Raw genomic sequence first — 12,401 nt, forward strand, 5'->3', positions numbered from 1 at the left:
TACTTTTGAAGGATGCCTGCCATTCCTAACATGTTGGAGCGCCTGCAATTTCGTATGATACTGTGCAATACCTCTGTTGTGAAATAGTTGCTTCAAGCGCCGTGGTGAGCTGCGGCGCCGCGCGGCGGACGGGCATGCAGCTCGCGCGAAACGCGCATTGGCGCCTTCAAACCTAACAGGGATACTTCACGCATTGCGCAATGCGTGAAGTATCCCTGTTAGGTTTGTAGGCGCCATACGCCGGTGTGCCGCCGCTCCGCTTTGTATTAGGCTCTAATATTTAATCTCGTGGAGTCAGTGTTTTTCAACTCATGACTTTGGAATGTTTGCACACTCTATGTGGATTATTCTCATTTTAATTGATGAAAAAAATATGTAGTAAAGGAAAATATAATGTGCGTTTTGTAAATATTAAGGTGATTCAGTACAAACTTAAGGATTTACAAAGCACACGAATTTCTACACAATTTCTCATAGCCTTTTATAGCCGATGGCGAAAAAGCAACAGCCAGGCGATGAAGTATAAAGCCCGGCGATAGGAACTATAGCCCGGCTGTATAATTTTTTATCGCTTCGTGTAGTCCGGCCGTATGATTTTTTCCACTTTCTACAGCCAGCTATATGATTTTCTATCGCCTTCTTCAGTCGGCTATAAGAGCTCCTACGGTATTTTGAAACGCAGCTCCTATCGCCAATTTTTACCAGGGCATCCTCGTCATCTTTTCGTCTTAAGACTCTGAGTGTGAAACCGAAAGACTGACTGTGGGCGTGTTAAAAGTTTAATTACAAAAAATTCTTAGTTTACCTGCAATAAAAATCCCATTCCTCTACTGCAATTTTCCTTCCAAAAACCGAAGAAAGCTGCTTTTCCTGCTTTTAAAGAAGCTTTTTAGTTTTCATGATCCAAATTTCACGGAATCTGGTGTAGGATACGACGCTCCTTGAGGGAGGATTATACCGTAAAGGACCAATTATAAATAAGGCGCAAGGTTACTCTATGCTCGAGAAGGAAGTTGTCTATGAAGCTTGGATCTTTAAGGAGCACCCTATAGCTGGGCGTGATACTCAGCGCGCTAATGCTAAACAACACTAAATATTGTCTAATTTAATCGAGACTGGATGGGCTGATGACATGATTGAAATGGGAACGGGACGTGCTTAGCGGCTCAACAATAGCTCGACTCAAACCCTGCCCTGGAAGTAAGACGAAATCTGAGAGATAATCATAGACTCAAAAAACGTAATTGGTGGGTCGTGCTTCGGTCGGCGCTGCCAGGTTTAGCCGAGCTCAGCTTCAAAGAAAACTGGTCAAATCACTTAACGCAGTTACAGAGTCGGCCAAGGAAACAATAAAATTATGGCGATTCAATAACAAGGCACCTTTCAAAATGCAAAACGCGTAGCTCGATGCCGGTATTTCAAATTTTAAGGGTTTAGTTCTAATTTTTAGCTGCTTGTGTGAGGCATGAAAACCGAGAAATTCAGCACCCAGCTATAATGGGCTGTATCATTTCACAAATGAACGTAAGCATAAGCTTAAAGAAAATATGCTACACTCAAATCCTATACGCGCATCGCTCCTTTTAGCATAAATTGTCCAAATAACACTGTCAATCCGAATAACATTGATACTTTCTAAATATTTTCAATCCTTTAACTATTTCGTTGCAGCTTCTTCTTACGGTTTCAAAGAGGAAGAGTGCACGGAGAAAAAAACTTCGTGCGTGGGACCCGAAGTTTAGGTCATATGGATCTCTGAAGTTTACGGATTGAGCATCTGAACACTTTAGGTCTAGCTGCTGAGATTTGGATCACACATCTGAAACTTCAGTTCATACATCTGAAGTACTTTGGTTTTCACATCCGAAAAACTTCGGTTCTCACATCCGAAAAACTTCGGCTCTCACATCTGAAGTACACTTCAGATGCAAAAATTGAAGTTTCAGATGTGTGATCCGAACCTCGACAGGTAGACCTAAAGTGTTCAGATGCTCAATCCGAAAACTTCAGAGATCCATATGACCTAAACTTCGGGTCCCGCGCTCGAGGGTTTTTTCTCCGTGTGATATCACTGTTCTTGAAAAGACTTATGTCACGGAAAAAACGAGTGACGTAAAGTGAAAGGGTTGAGTACGGCAACGCTGTTCCATCCAGATCTTGATGGAATCACTTAACCCGCCGTTAGACTCATGAGCTGTTGCTCTCATTCAACCTAAAATCATCCGCCTGCCTTTATTAATTCACGTGTGCCAGCTTCATTCAAAGATTCAATTAGATACTCTCAGGTCGGGCTTTCGTTCATCTCGTAGACCTCACCTGCACCCCGCTTCGTTTTACACTCTCATCTTTGTACTATCTGCATTTTCCGCCTGGCATTATGTTGAGGGTCATGGGCCGTACCTCCGCTTGTTCTGTCATTTTTTTCAAATCAGAGGGAGAGCAGCGGGCTGATTATTGAAATTGATAGACAAATCTATAGACAAAGAAGACTTTTAATTCTTTAAAGCAGGATTTTTGCTTGAATCAAAACGAAATCCGCTTAAATTAAGAGGCTTGGTTCTTGATTTAAGCTAGATTCTGATTGAATCAAGAGTACTTTTTCTTGTCGATGTTTTTAAGAGTCTAGACTCTGGATCCAGTGTGTTTTTGTTTTTTTCCAGTGCATGGTATTACCCTCTGGTCATATCAATATTTTCAATTCAGATTTCGTTTTCATGTATAAATTCGTTCTCAGCTATAGTGTCAACTTGTTTTATTCTCTAACCCTAATCTCCAATTTATATTTTGTATGAAGTAACTTACTTAGAATCATGAATTATTGAGTCAACAGTCTCAGCTAAAATGACTTCAGTGAGCTGGTCCTGGTATAATAACTTTCCAACGCCACTCTCCTCAAAAATTTGAGCATTGTGAAATTGATCAGAGAAGATAGGAATACAGAGAACTGGAACACCGGCCCATGTCACCTCGATCAAACTGTTGTAACCCCCATGCGTCACGAATAAGACACAATTTGGATGTGCTGTACTTATCCCACGGACCGATACAAAAAAATTAATGAGAAACCAATTAATTAAAATGGAAAACACACAAGTAAGTATATAGCATAGTATTGTAAAAAATGCGTGATGCTTTAAAGCAACAAAGCCTCTCCAAGGCTGTCCAAAACCAACGAGGCTCGAAATAACTCATGGTAACTGACTTCATTCATGGTGTCATGTAAAATATCGACCCATTAATTTCCAATAACTATGGTTCATACGAGAGAGGCAGATTAATGAAAGGATTTTCAGCGGTGAAATCACCTGATAATCACGATGGGTGCGTCAAAAAAGTCTAAAATTCACTCCTTCAAACACAAATTTGTTTAGTTCGTATTACAAGTGGATACCTTAAGTGCAAAACCACATATCTCCATCGCGGGGCTTTAAAATCTCTGCTCCTATTTTTTTTTCTCGAAGAAATGTGAGAGTTATGATGCTAATAGAGAAAAAAAAATCAAAGCAATATTCAATAAATTAAGTTGACTGCTTTTCAACAGAAAAAAACGACAGGAAATCTACGATGACATCGCAAACGGAGATCGATAGAACACTTTTTATAATTCCCCACGTCCAGAAGCAACTTTTTGTATATTTATTCTGTAAATTATGAAGAATATACCTACGTGCCAACATTCAAGTTTTGGTGTTGCTTATTTTTCTGTTAAAAAAATAAAATACCAGGGAAAGGCAGCATCTGATTTAGTTGGACTGATCCCGCTTAAATCCGTTCAATTATGTTTGATGCACCTAAATGGAATTTCATTGCTGCGCATTAATCAAAAATCCCCAATCTTTCGGCGCGTATAGCGCGTATTTCATTGAGAATTTCAAAAGATTCTTACCTAAAATTTCTTGTTGAGGAGCCCAGTGTAAAAGTAATACACCCTCAGCATTTTGAAGATCAGCATCTGAGAGATAGTCACACTTCAGAATAACGTGTAATTTTAATCTCCGTAGTGCTGAGATAATTAGTAATAATTTCTCGCTGCTCAGATGATGCGGTTGCACTAGTGTGCCAAAACTTACGTAAGCCACTCCATTTTTAGCCTTGCTCATGAATCTTTCCAAATTCTGGAAGCAGAACAATTTTTGTATCCAATTGCAAAAACTTCGCATGCATCGGTCACATTATATACTTCATTTTTATTTATTTATTTATTTTTTTTTGACTTCTCTAAAAAAATAATAGATTATTACGAGCTCGCTGTTATATTCTGCTCTCATAAGTGTGTGTTAAGGGTGACGTTGATCTTCAAGGGAAACAACGGTTGTTACGGTAACAGTGGTCGTTCAAGGCAAAAATGATCGTTGAGGGCAACAGTAATCGTCAAAGACATCATTAAAGCATCTGAAATATTTTCCAATAATCAGGGAAGCTGAAACTTTCAGAATAATGTCGGCGGCAGCAAGACTACAAATGTCTAACGCCTGCTTGGGAAAAAGTGGTGGCGGTCACCACGTTACTGCCAAAATTGGCATTGCAGTAACGTCTTCGCAAAAATTGTAAAATGTTATTTTTGGCAGTTGCTAGGTGGATAAGTTTTTCTCCGTTAATATTATTATTACACGTTAACCGTGAGAATTTTAAAGTTTCTGGATTGTCATCAGCATTATGTCTCTGACCAATTAAAAACCAGAATTGGATCACTTATAATGCTTACTGAGGGCAGTATTTTTGGGATTATCTGATGCCACAAATTATCATTTAATGTGACCCCTAAAACTGCCGTGCTACGCAAAAACGCCGTAAACGTCATTTTAAATTTTTTGGAAACAATGTATCATAGAAAAAAAACCTGTGTACTTTGGGAGAATGTTTTTATGGAATTCTCTCTCAAATGCTATAGAGAACTCAACCTAAAAATTTGAGTTGCACCGGTAAAACGGTTTTTATTTTATAAAGTGTTAAGTTCCAAAAAACGCGGGAAAATCGTGATGGATATTTACAGCGTTCTTGCTTAGTACGGCAGAAAACTATATTTAATCCTGGACCATCCAGAATAATTATTCAAGTGCACGGCTAACAGCAATTTTGTTTTATTTTTTTACCATGGGATGATTTCTGCGAGAAAAAAATGAGGAAATAATCCGATACTAACGTCTGCCAGCCTTTTTTTCGGTTGAATGTGGAATCCACCGACTTCTACCATATTCGGGGCGTAGGATCGAGGGATACCGAGTGAGAAATGCGAGTTTACGAGCGTGATCGATACGTTTTGGAGCATTTCACGAAGCGGTGGTAAATCCTCGGAGCCGGCATAAGTGAAGTGCTTTCTCATCAAAATTTCTTGTTTTGGCTGCACGTAAAAAAATTCGCCGAGTAAATCCCAGGAGCTGATGAGAGTGTTGAAGACCCGATCAAAGAATTTCATCCCACCCGGAAGGGCAGCCCATTTGCTTGGCACGACGGAAAACGGAATAGGGTTTCCAGATACGCCTATAAATTGTAGAAGTATCCCATCAAATATCAGAAACTCATGTTACTTTATTTTTAATTGATTAACATAGATGCCAAAAAGGATGCGATAGGATTGCGCAAATGCCCCCTTTTCTTCCTTTTTGGAGATTCTTAGGATTGCGCGAATTTTGCTGGTAAAACTCACACGTTCAATATTGAACGAGAAAGCGTTAACCTGGCAACCTTGGTAGTTTGTGGTGGATAGACTCTATTAGTGCCACGTCACAGTCGGTATCGATTGTATCGAACTGGATCCAAACAATCAAACATAACCTTACTATTCAATATGAAACTAAAGAATTTCAGAGATAATTCGCCCAGTTTGAGAAAAGAGTTGTGTTAGAGACAGCTCTTTTAATCGCGGAACGTTCCCGCATTGTTAAGTTGACGGGATAAAGCAGTTTCAGAAAGGTGAAAATACCCACGAGGGCCACCATGATTTAGGCCACTCCTATGCCACTCCAGTTTCTCGGCTTTTGACAGTGAAATTCTGGGAGGGAGGTGTCAAGATGAGGTTATGTTTGATTGTTTGGATCCAGTTCGATACAATCGATACCGACTGTGACGTGGCACTAATAGCGTCTATAACTACATCGCAGAAGACTGTTTATTTCCTCCTCACTTACGGGCATGTCTCTCTTCGATGGATGGCCCTCGCAGCACGAATGGCCCAGAGAGCTCTCATAGACATTTAAAAACTGAACTAGGGGCCTGTGGCCGCTACGCGGCCGCCAACCACTGAAAAAACTGTACGTGAAAACTCGTAGAACAACCATTTTTAAGTTTTTTAAGAGATGAATGGATTCAAAACCCGATGCGTGCACGTGAAAGAAAACGTATATTTATACCTGAATGCAACGTTATGCACCAATTTTACGTTTTATTTTCAATAAATGTTTTTAAAAAGCTACACACAGTTTTCCTGAAAAGTTTACGCTAATTTACCAAAATGATTTCGCCTAAAAGAATCGAAAATTTCGACGCGATACTTTCGTTCGTTCTATTTTCTTTTAATGTAACAAAAAAAAATTAAATATCATCCAAATTTCTGAATCGGTACAATGAGGATACATATTTTTTCTTTAGTTATGGTAAAAACTGGAGCAGAAAGTCAAGAATGATGACACGCAGTCCAACAGCATTCTTACAGTCTTGTAGGCGCCGCTATGTGTTTCGCGCTAACTGAGCTAACTGTGTTTGGCGCAATGCGAGAAGTATTCATCCAGTCGTGTAGGCGCTAATGCAACGCCGACTGAACGCCGCAGTCTTGTACATACGCCGACCGTACTATTTGGTGCAATGCGCGAAGTATTCTTAAAGTCTTGCAGGCGCTATACGTTTAACGCCGGCCGCAATGTGTTTGGCGCGATTATTCGAACTCGCGTACTCGCGCATCGAATAATGGAGCTTAAAGGCCTAGGTTGTGTTTCGTCGCCGTATGAGCATACCAACGTTGCCTCGTTTCGATTGAATATTTTTTCCGAGAAATGTTAGGAACGTTCTTTATACCCACGACCATTATTCAATCTTTTCACCTCATTTATCATCAGAAGGTAAGACATCGATGACTTGTCAACAAACTAACCTAAACTAACGTTGACATAAAACTGCGTATATTTTCAAACTATTTCCTGTTTTGCCAAACTTCTACCTTAAATTAACTTCATTTTAAATTCGCGCGTTCCAGTAGTAGATGTAAGGTTTCTATTTGCGCAATCCTTGTGCCTTTTTCGCGCAATCCTCATATATTTTCTTAGACCTTTTGCGCAGTCCTGGATTACCGGCCAAAAATTCATCATTGTATGTATAGATGTTATGTACTTTTAATTGAGATCGGACTTCAGCGTTTTGAGAAAATCCTAATCATAAAAAACGAATAAAATGAATAAAAAATGGTTGACGGTCAAGCCCGCGCGAATATTTCTGAAATTGGAGCAAATTGACTTCAATATAACGTTTCTCGGAGCGATAATAATGTATAATAATGATCAATCTCTAATTCATTCCTTGGACTTCATCCAAAAACGTATACAAGTTTAGAAATTATAGGTAGAAAGGTAAAAGGCAAGACCCTCTGAACGGCAGGACCGTAACCCTAGAAAGTGGAATTGGGCTTTTTACGTTTCGTCACGTAACGTACCTAACTAAGGAATTCCTATTAGAGGGGTGCGAGCCTCAAGTCAAAATTCTACTAAAAAATGGGGAGATCTAGAGTTATGAAATGCCAAAATTAGCTCATTGGCCGTTTACTGGCGAAAATTTTGGATCGTGGGAGGTCTAGACTCTTATTTGGATTACCGACCACTTCCCGAGGCCAGGGATCGCAAATTAGTCATGTACTCATTTTGATTCAACCCTTAAAAAATCAATCGTGGAAATTCAGCAATCAAACCCCTTGATGGTACATTCTAATTTTGAAATAACCTTTGGTAATGAGGTCGTTTCATTTTTTTCTTGCAAATAAGTAACACCACGTATTAAATTCAAGCAGGCACCTCATTCAATAAAGTGCATCAAGCAGTAAGGAAATATGTAAGGGAAAACTTATAGTTTCACTTTTCTATGTTTGTGCAGACTAAATAATTGTAATAGTGGATCACGTACTTGCGGCATAGCTGGATGGTGCGGTTGGACTAATATTTATCACCGGTGCATTGAATTTGTGACCGAGAGCAACGATACAAGACTGGTAGAAACTCAAATCAGTCATTATGACGTCATACTGATCTGTAGAGTGAATAATAGATTGCATCGCATCCGTTGACAGCGCTACATCCAAAGTTCTTGGTATTACATTCCATCTATGAATAAGTGACTCGAACGGATTCAATTTTGCATATTTTTTATATAATTCACGATTTCCTGAAACATTACAAGTATCAGATGGAGAAACTCAGCTCGAAAATGAAGGAAAAAGAGCTGAACGGAAGCATACTTTTCGGCGATATTTTTTCTTCATAGTTTTTTCAGCATCACCATGCTCAGACATTAAAGTTCCATTTCACAGCGCTCTCTGGCGCTGTGCAGCACCGAACCGCCGAAGTCCCTTATTCTCCCAAAACCCCTCAGTCGCTATAATTGGCCTTAGCCCTCAGCCTCAGTTGGTACCCTAAGTCTCGAAACAGGGGGAGTGGGGCCCTACAGTCTCAAAATGAAGAAAATGTAGCGGTATATGCGCGGGGTGCTAGGCCCCGAGGACTTTCAAAGCTAACATTCAAACATTGGTAGCCAAAGTAAGGAGAGAAAGGGGGTAGCCACTCCCTAAAATTTTTATTTTTTTATTCTTTTTCACCTTTTCTCGAATTATTATTGTTGATTTCCGTATTTAGTTCTGAAAGAAATTCGTGCGCTACTTTCTGTAACTCATTTTGACTGCGTTTGACAGGAAAATTAAAACTTCTTCCTTTTATAAGAAGCTAATCCAAGGATGATAACGAAATTTCTTCCCCTTGGAACCCTAAAAGTAATAGGATAAAAATTGTATTGATACTTTATTATGGGAGCAACTTAAATTGAGTTCTAGGGGTACCTAATTTTTGAAAATTTTCGGGTGACCCCTCCATTTGCGGGAAATCTCCTAGCACTCCCTCAGAGGGGCCACCACATCATGATCACCTTTTAACTTTGTCGATGCCAGTCAGCCCCTGCTCCCTCCTCAAAAATCTACTAGGAATATGCAGTAAGCATCAGTACTAAAATCAATGAGGTCATATACCCGTAAAGATGTAAGTTTAGGAATAATATACCTACCAGCGAACACAGCCTCGAATACTTTCATGTCGATCATAATTTCCCGGTAATTTGTTCCATTTTGAGGAAATGCTGTAACCACGGTCACGTCGTGTCCTCTACGAACAAGTTCCTCTGCAAGGACCCTGTTCGTGGTGAAATGGCTCTTGTTGGGCATTGGCAAAGCAAATAGGATCTTATAACATTCAAATTTTCGTAACAGTGTGAATGACAGAAACGTTAACATCCAAGCACATTTCAAGTTTGGTACGGGTTTCATGTTGCAGTATGATCAAGAGTAAGAGAGTCCTGTGTGTAAACGTAAACACACACCGCGCACACCACAGCAAAGCTGAAACAAAAATACGAACTCCATGTATTATGTGCGGGTAAGAATGAGGACAGTTTGGGGGGGGGGAGGGGTTAGAGAGAGAAATATTTAAGACAGATAGAAAAGTAGATGAAACCTGGTGTGAATAGTTCTTTCAGTTTTCATAAGAAATACGGATAGGATAATTTGGTACCATAATATTGCACAAAATGACGATTCTCTCTTTTGATTTAACAGGTTATGTACAGAACACTGGAAACTTAAAAAAACCCTTTGATTATTAAAATTGCTGATTTAATTACTTGCCTAGCGAGAAAATTTTAAAATAAAAAACAATATACAACACAAAAAATACAAAGAAAGAGTGGCGAACGTATAATGACAACATCCACTCCCGACAAAGGGATAGAGAACCACTAAAAGTTGACTGATTGTAACGTGCTCAGAGCCTGTTGAACTCAGATAATTTTATTAGCAATATTAAGTATCGACAGTTATTTGAGTGATTAGGTAACGTATTCTCGTATCCTCTCATAATTGCAAGTGTACAAAAACTGCAATTTTAGAGTTGTATTCAAGAAGTGGCGAACCAAGAGTGGAAGAAGATAAGATAAACTTCTGGCAGTTTTAATGTTCTCCAAATTATCTAATTCTTTGTCTGGCGAATATCAAGAACACATTTATTATTGATTCCACAAAGAAATTCCCACTGTCTCCTCCATGCTTAGTGTAAAGCGGCAGCTAAGGCAAAAAACGTTGGTTATATCAAAGGAGGAATTAGAGAAACGCGCTCTTCGGGCTAACGCGGCAGGAGTGCTTAATTATCCGACTTTGAGAACACGCGGATGAAACAAAATGTATGTTCTCAAATGAAGGCCGTGTTCGTCTTAATCTAATTTGAAATTCATAGAAATATTCAATTTTTTATCTCCGGACCGTAACGCAGGATGAAAGGGGCGAGGGAGCTAACCTGGTCACCGTTGACTTAGACATCAATCAGATGCTGCAAGTCTTCCCCCCCCCCCCCGGCCTCCTGCTCTACCGTACCCCCCCTTCACCTCCCCTAGCCCCCCTGGTTTTACAATGCTGGAAAAGCGTCGCGTCGCCCTAGGTAACCACTTTTTTGATCAGCGCGCGCTCTCTGCGGCTGAATGAGTCGGCGGTGCCACATTTAAACCCGGATTTTTTACTCTCTGAAAGGAAAAAATTCCACCAAATCAAATGTTTTTCATCACTTTACTTTTCATAAAGTTTTGAATACTTCTGAAGTTTATATAAAATTATAATAAAAGGAATATGTCTTTATATTTTGCTAGCGTTTCATATCGCTGCGACAGCGGAAAAGAAGACGCCAGTAGTCTTATGTACATTAAAGAATTTCAAAAATTTTACACATCGGAATCATTGTAATACAATACATAGAGTAGGTACAATTGGATTACATTTTGCAATAAGGAACCACTATTGCTGGCTCTCCCATAAAAGCACATATCTGCATAGGAAAACCAATGGTATGTATGTTGTTTCTAAAATGGGCCAGAAATAGTGGTTCCTTATTGCAAAATGTAATCCAATTCTGGTAAAGAAAGCCACCTGCGCAAAATCAAAATGTCTAATTTGAGGTCTCAATGTTGAAGTAGAGAAACTCCTAGCCATGTAAAGCGATGAGCTACAATGTCAAGAACAGCGGGCCGATTATTAAAATTTATAGACAAAGCTATAGATAAAGAATGAAGAAGGGATATGGAGGGATCCTTTTGTTGGAAGCGGATGGTTCCAATGGACAAAGGAGGTAGATGATAGACTAACCAACGGCAACCCGAGGGAACCGATAGTCCGTCATTTTCTCCTTTAGTCCATAGGAATCACCCATTTCAACCAATAGGATCGCTCCATACTCCCTGTGTCTTCTTTGTCTATTGCTTTGTCTATCAATTTCAACAATCAGCCCGCAGTTAACCGTCCTTCGATGATAGCCGGAAAGGCAAGACAGTGACCCGCCACATTTTGAGACACAATCTGTATCCGACACGTTAATATAATTCAGGTTAATTATCCCCAAATCAGTCCTATACATTTTGCTTTAAATTGGTTACATGCAAGGAAGATAGGCATCACTATTCTCCAGAAATGCGCCATTCTCTGGAAGGCAACACTGCGCATATATTTAGCGGCTCTTTTTTCTTACTCCGCTAAAGTGCGAAGCGCGCCATTAAAATTATAGAAGGTGAATTATAGAGAGCCTGGAGTGAGTTTTGAGGTTTATTAATGACAGCTCATTTTGCCAGTGCAGTTCCATGTTTCGCGTAAAGGCGGCAAAGGCTGCGCATGCACTCCGCTCGCGTTTCCTCCTTTCGCCGATCTGCGCATGCGCTCTCGTCTCGGATGAACCGAGAGGGACGTGAAAAATGGGTCCAATCTCCAACTGGCAGATTGGCTCAAGCTCCGTTGTCATGTGAGCAGCTACGACTTTCGAGTAAAGCCCATTGGCATGTCAAAGAGAGACGTCATACATTTCGCAAAGAATAAAATACAACTCCAAAAGAAGGGCATTTGTTTTTATTCTTACGATGAAATTTAGGAAAACATGATTTTTTAACCACAAACAACACGGACACTTCTAAAGTACTTCGCCTAGCGGATGATTTCGACATTGTTACAATCAATCCAACTTTTCTCTCTCGACGGATGTCTATGTTGCATTCGTTAAAATGAAGAGGGAGGTGTTTTTTCTACACCACAACAATACGTTGCCGACGTTGCGCCGTGCCAACCACGTGGATGCGACTATTTCTACTCCGTGACAATGCGTGTCGCATGAAAAAATTGGAAGGGGCAC

The 12,401-nt window shown here is 39.9% G+C and overlaps 1 protein-coding gene across 1 annotated transcript; it reads right to left on the bottom strand.

The window, feature by feature from the left end:
• Nucleotides 1–2,792: 2,792 nt before the first annotated feature.
• On the bottom strand, nt 2,793–10,003 carry LOC109037087 (UDP-glycosyltransferase UGT4). The gene is made up of 6 exons (XM_072299509.1): nt 9,869–10,003; nt 9,253–9,583; nt 8,107–8,364; nt 5,144–5,481; nt 3,887–4,115; nt 2,793–3,022 (listed from the first exon to the last, which is right to left on the bottom strand). The coding sequence occupies exons 2-6, from the start codon at nt 9,509–9,511 to the stop codon at nt 2,799–2,801; spliced, it is 1,308 nt and encodes a 435-aa protein (XP_072155610.1). The 5' UTR covers nt 9,512–9,583; nt 9,869–10,003; the 3' UTR covers nt 2,793–2,798.
• Nucleotides 10,004–12,401: the final 2,398 nt, after the last annotated feature.

The sequence above is a fragment of the Bemisia tabaci genome, chromosome 4, assembly GCF_918797505.1.
Source record: "Bemisia tabaci chromosome 4, PGI_BMITA_v3".
In the NCBI taxonomy this organism is placed as follows: domain Eukaryota; kingdom Metazoa; phylum Arthropoda; class Insecta; order Hemiptera; family Aleyrodidae; genus Bemisia; species Bemisia tabaci.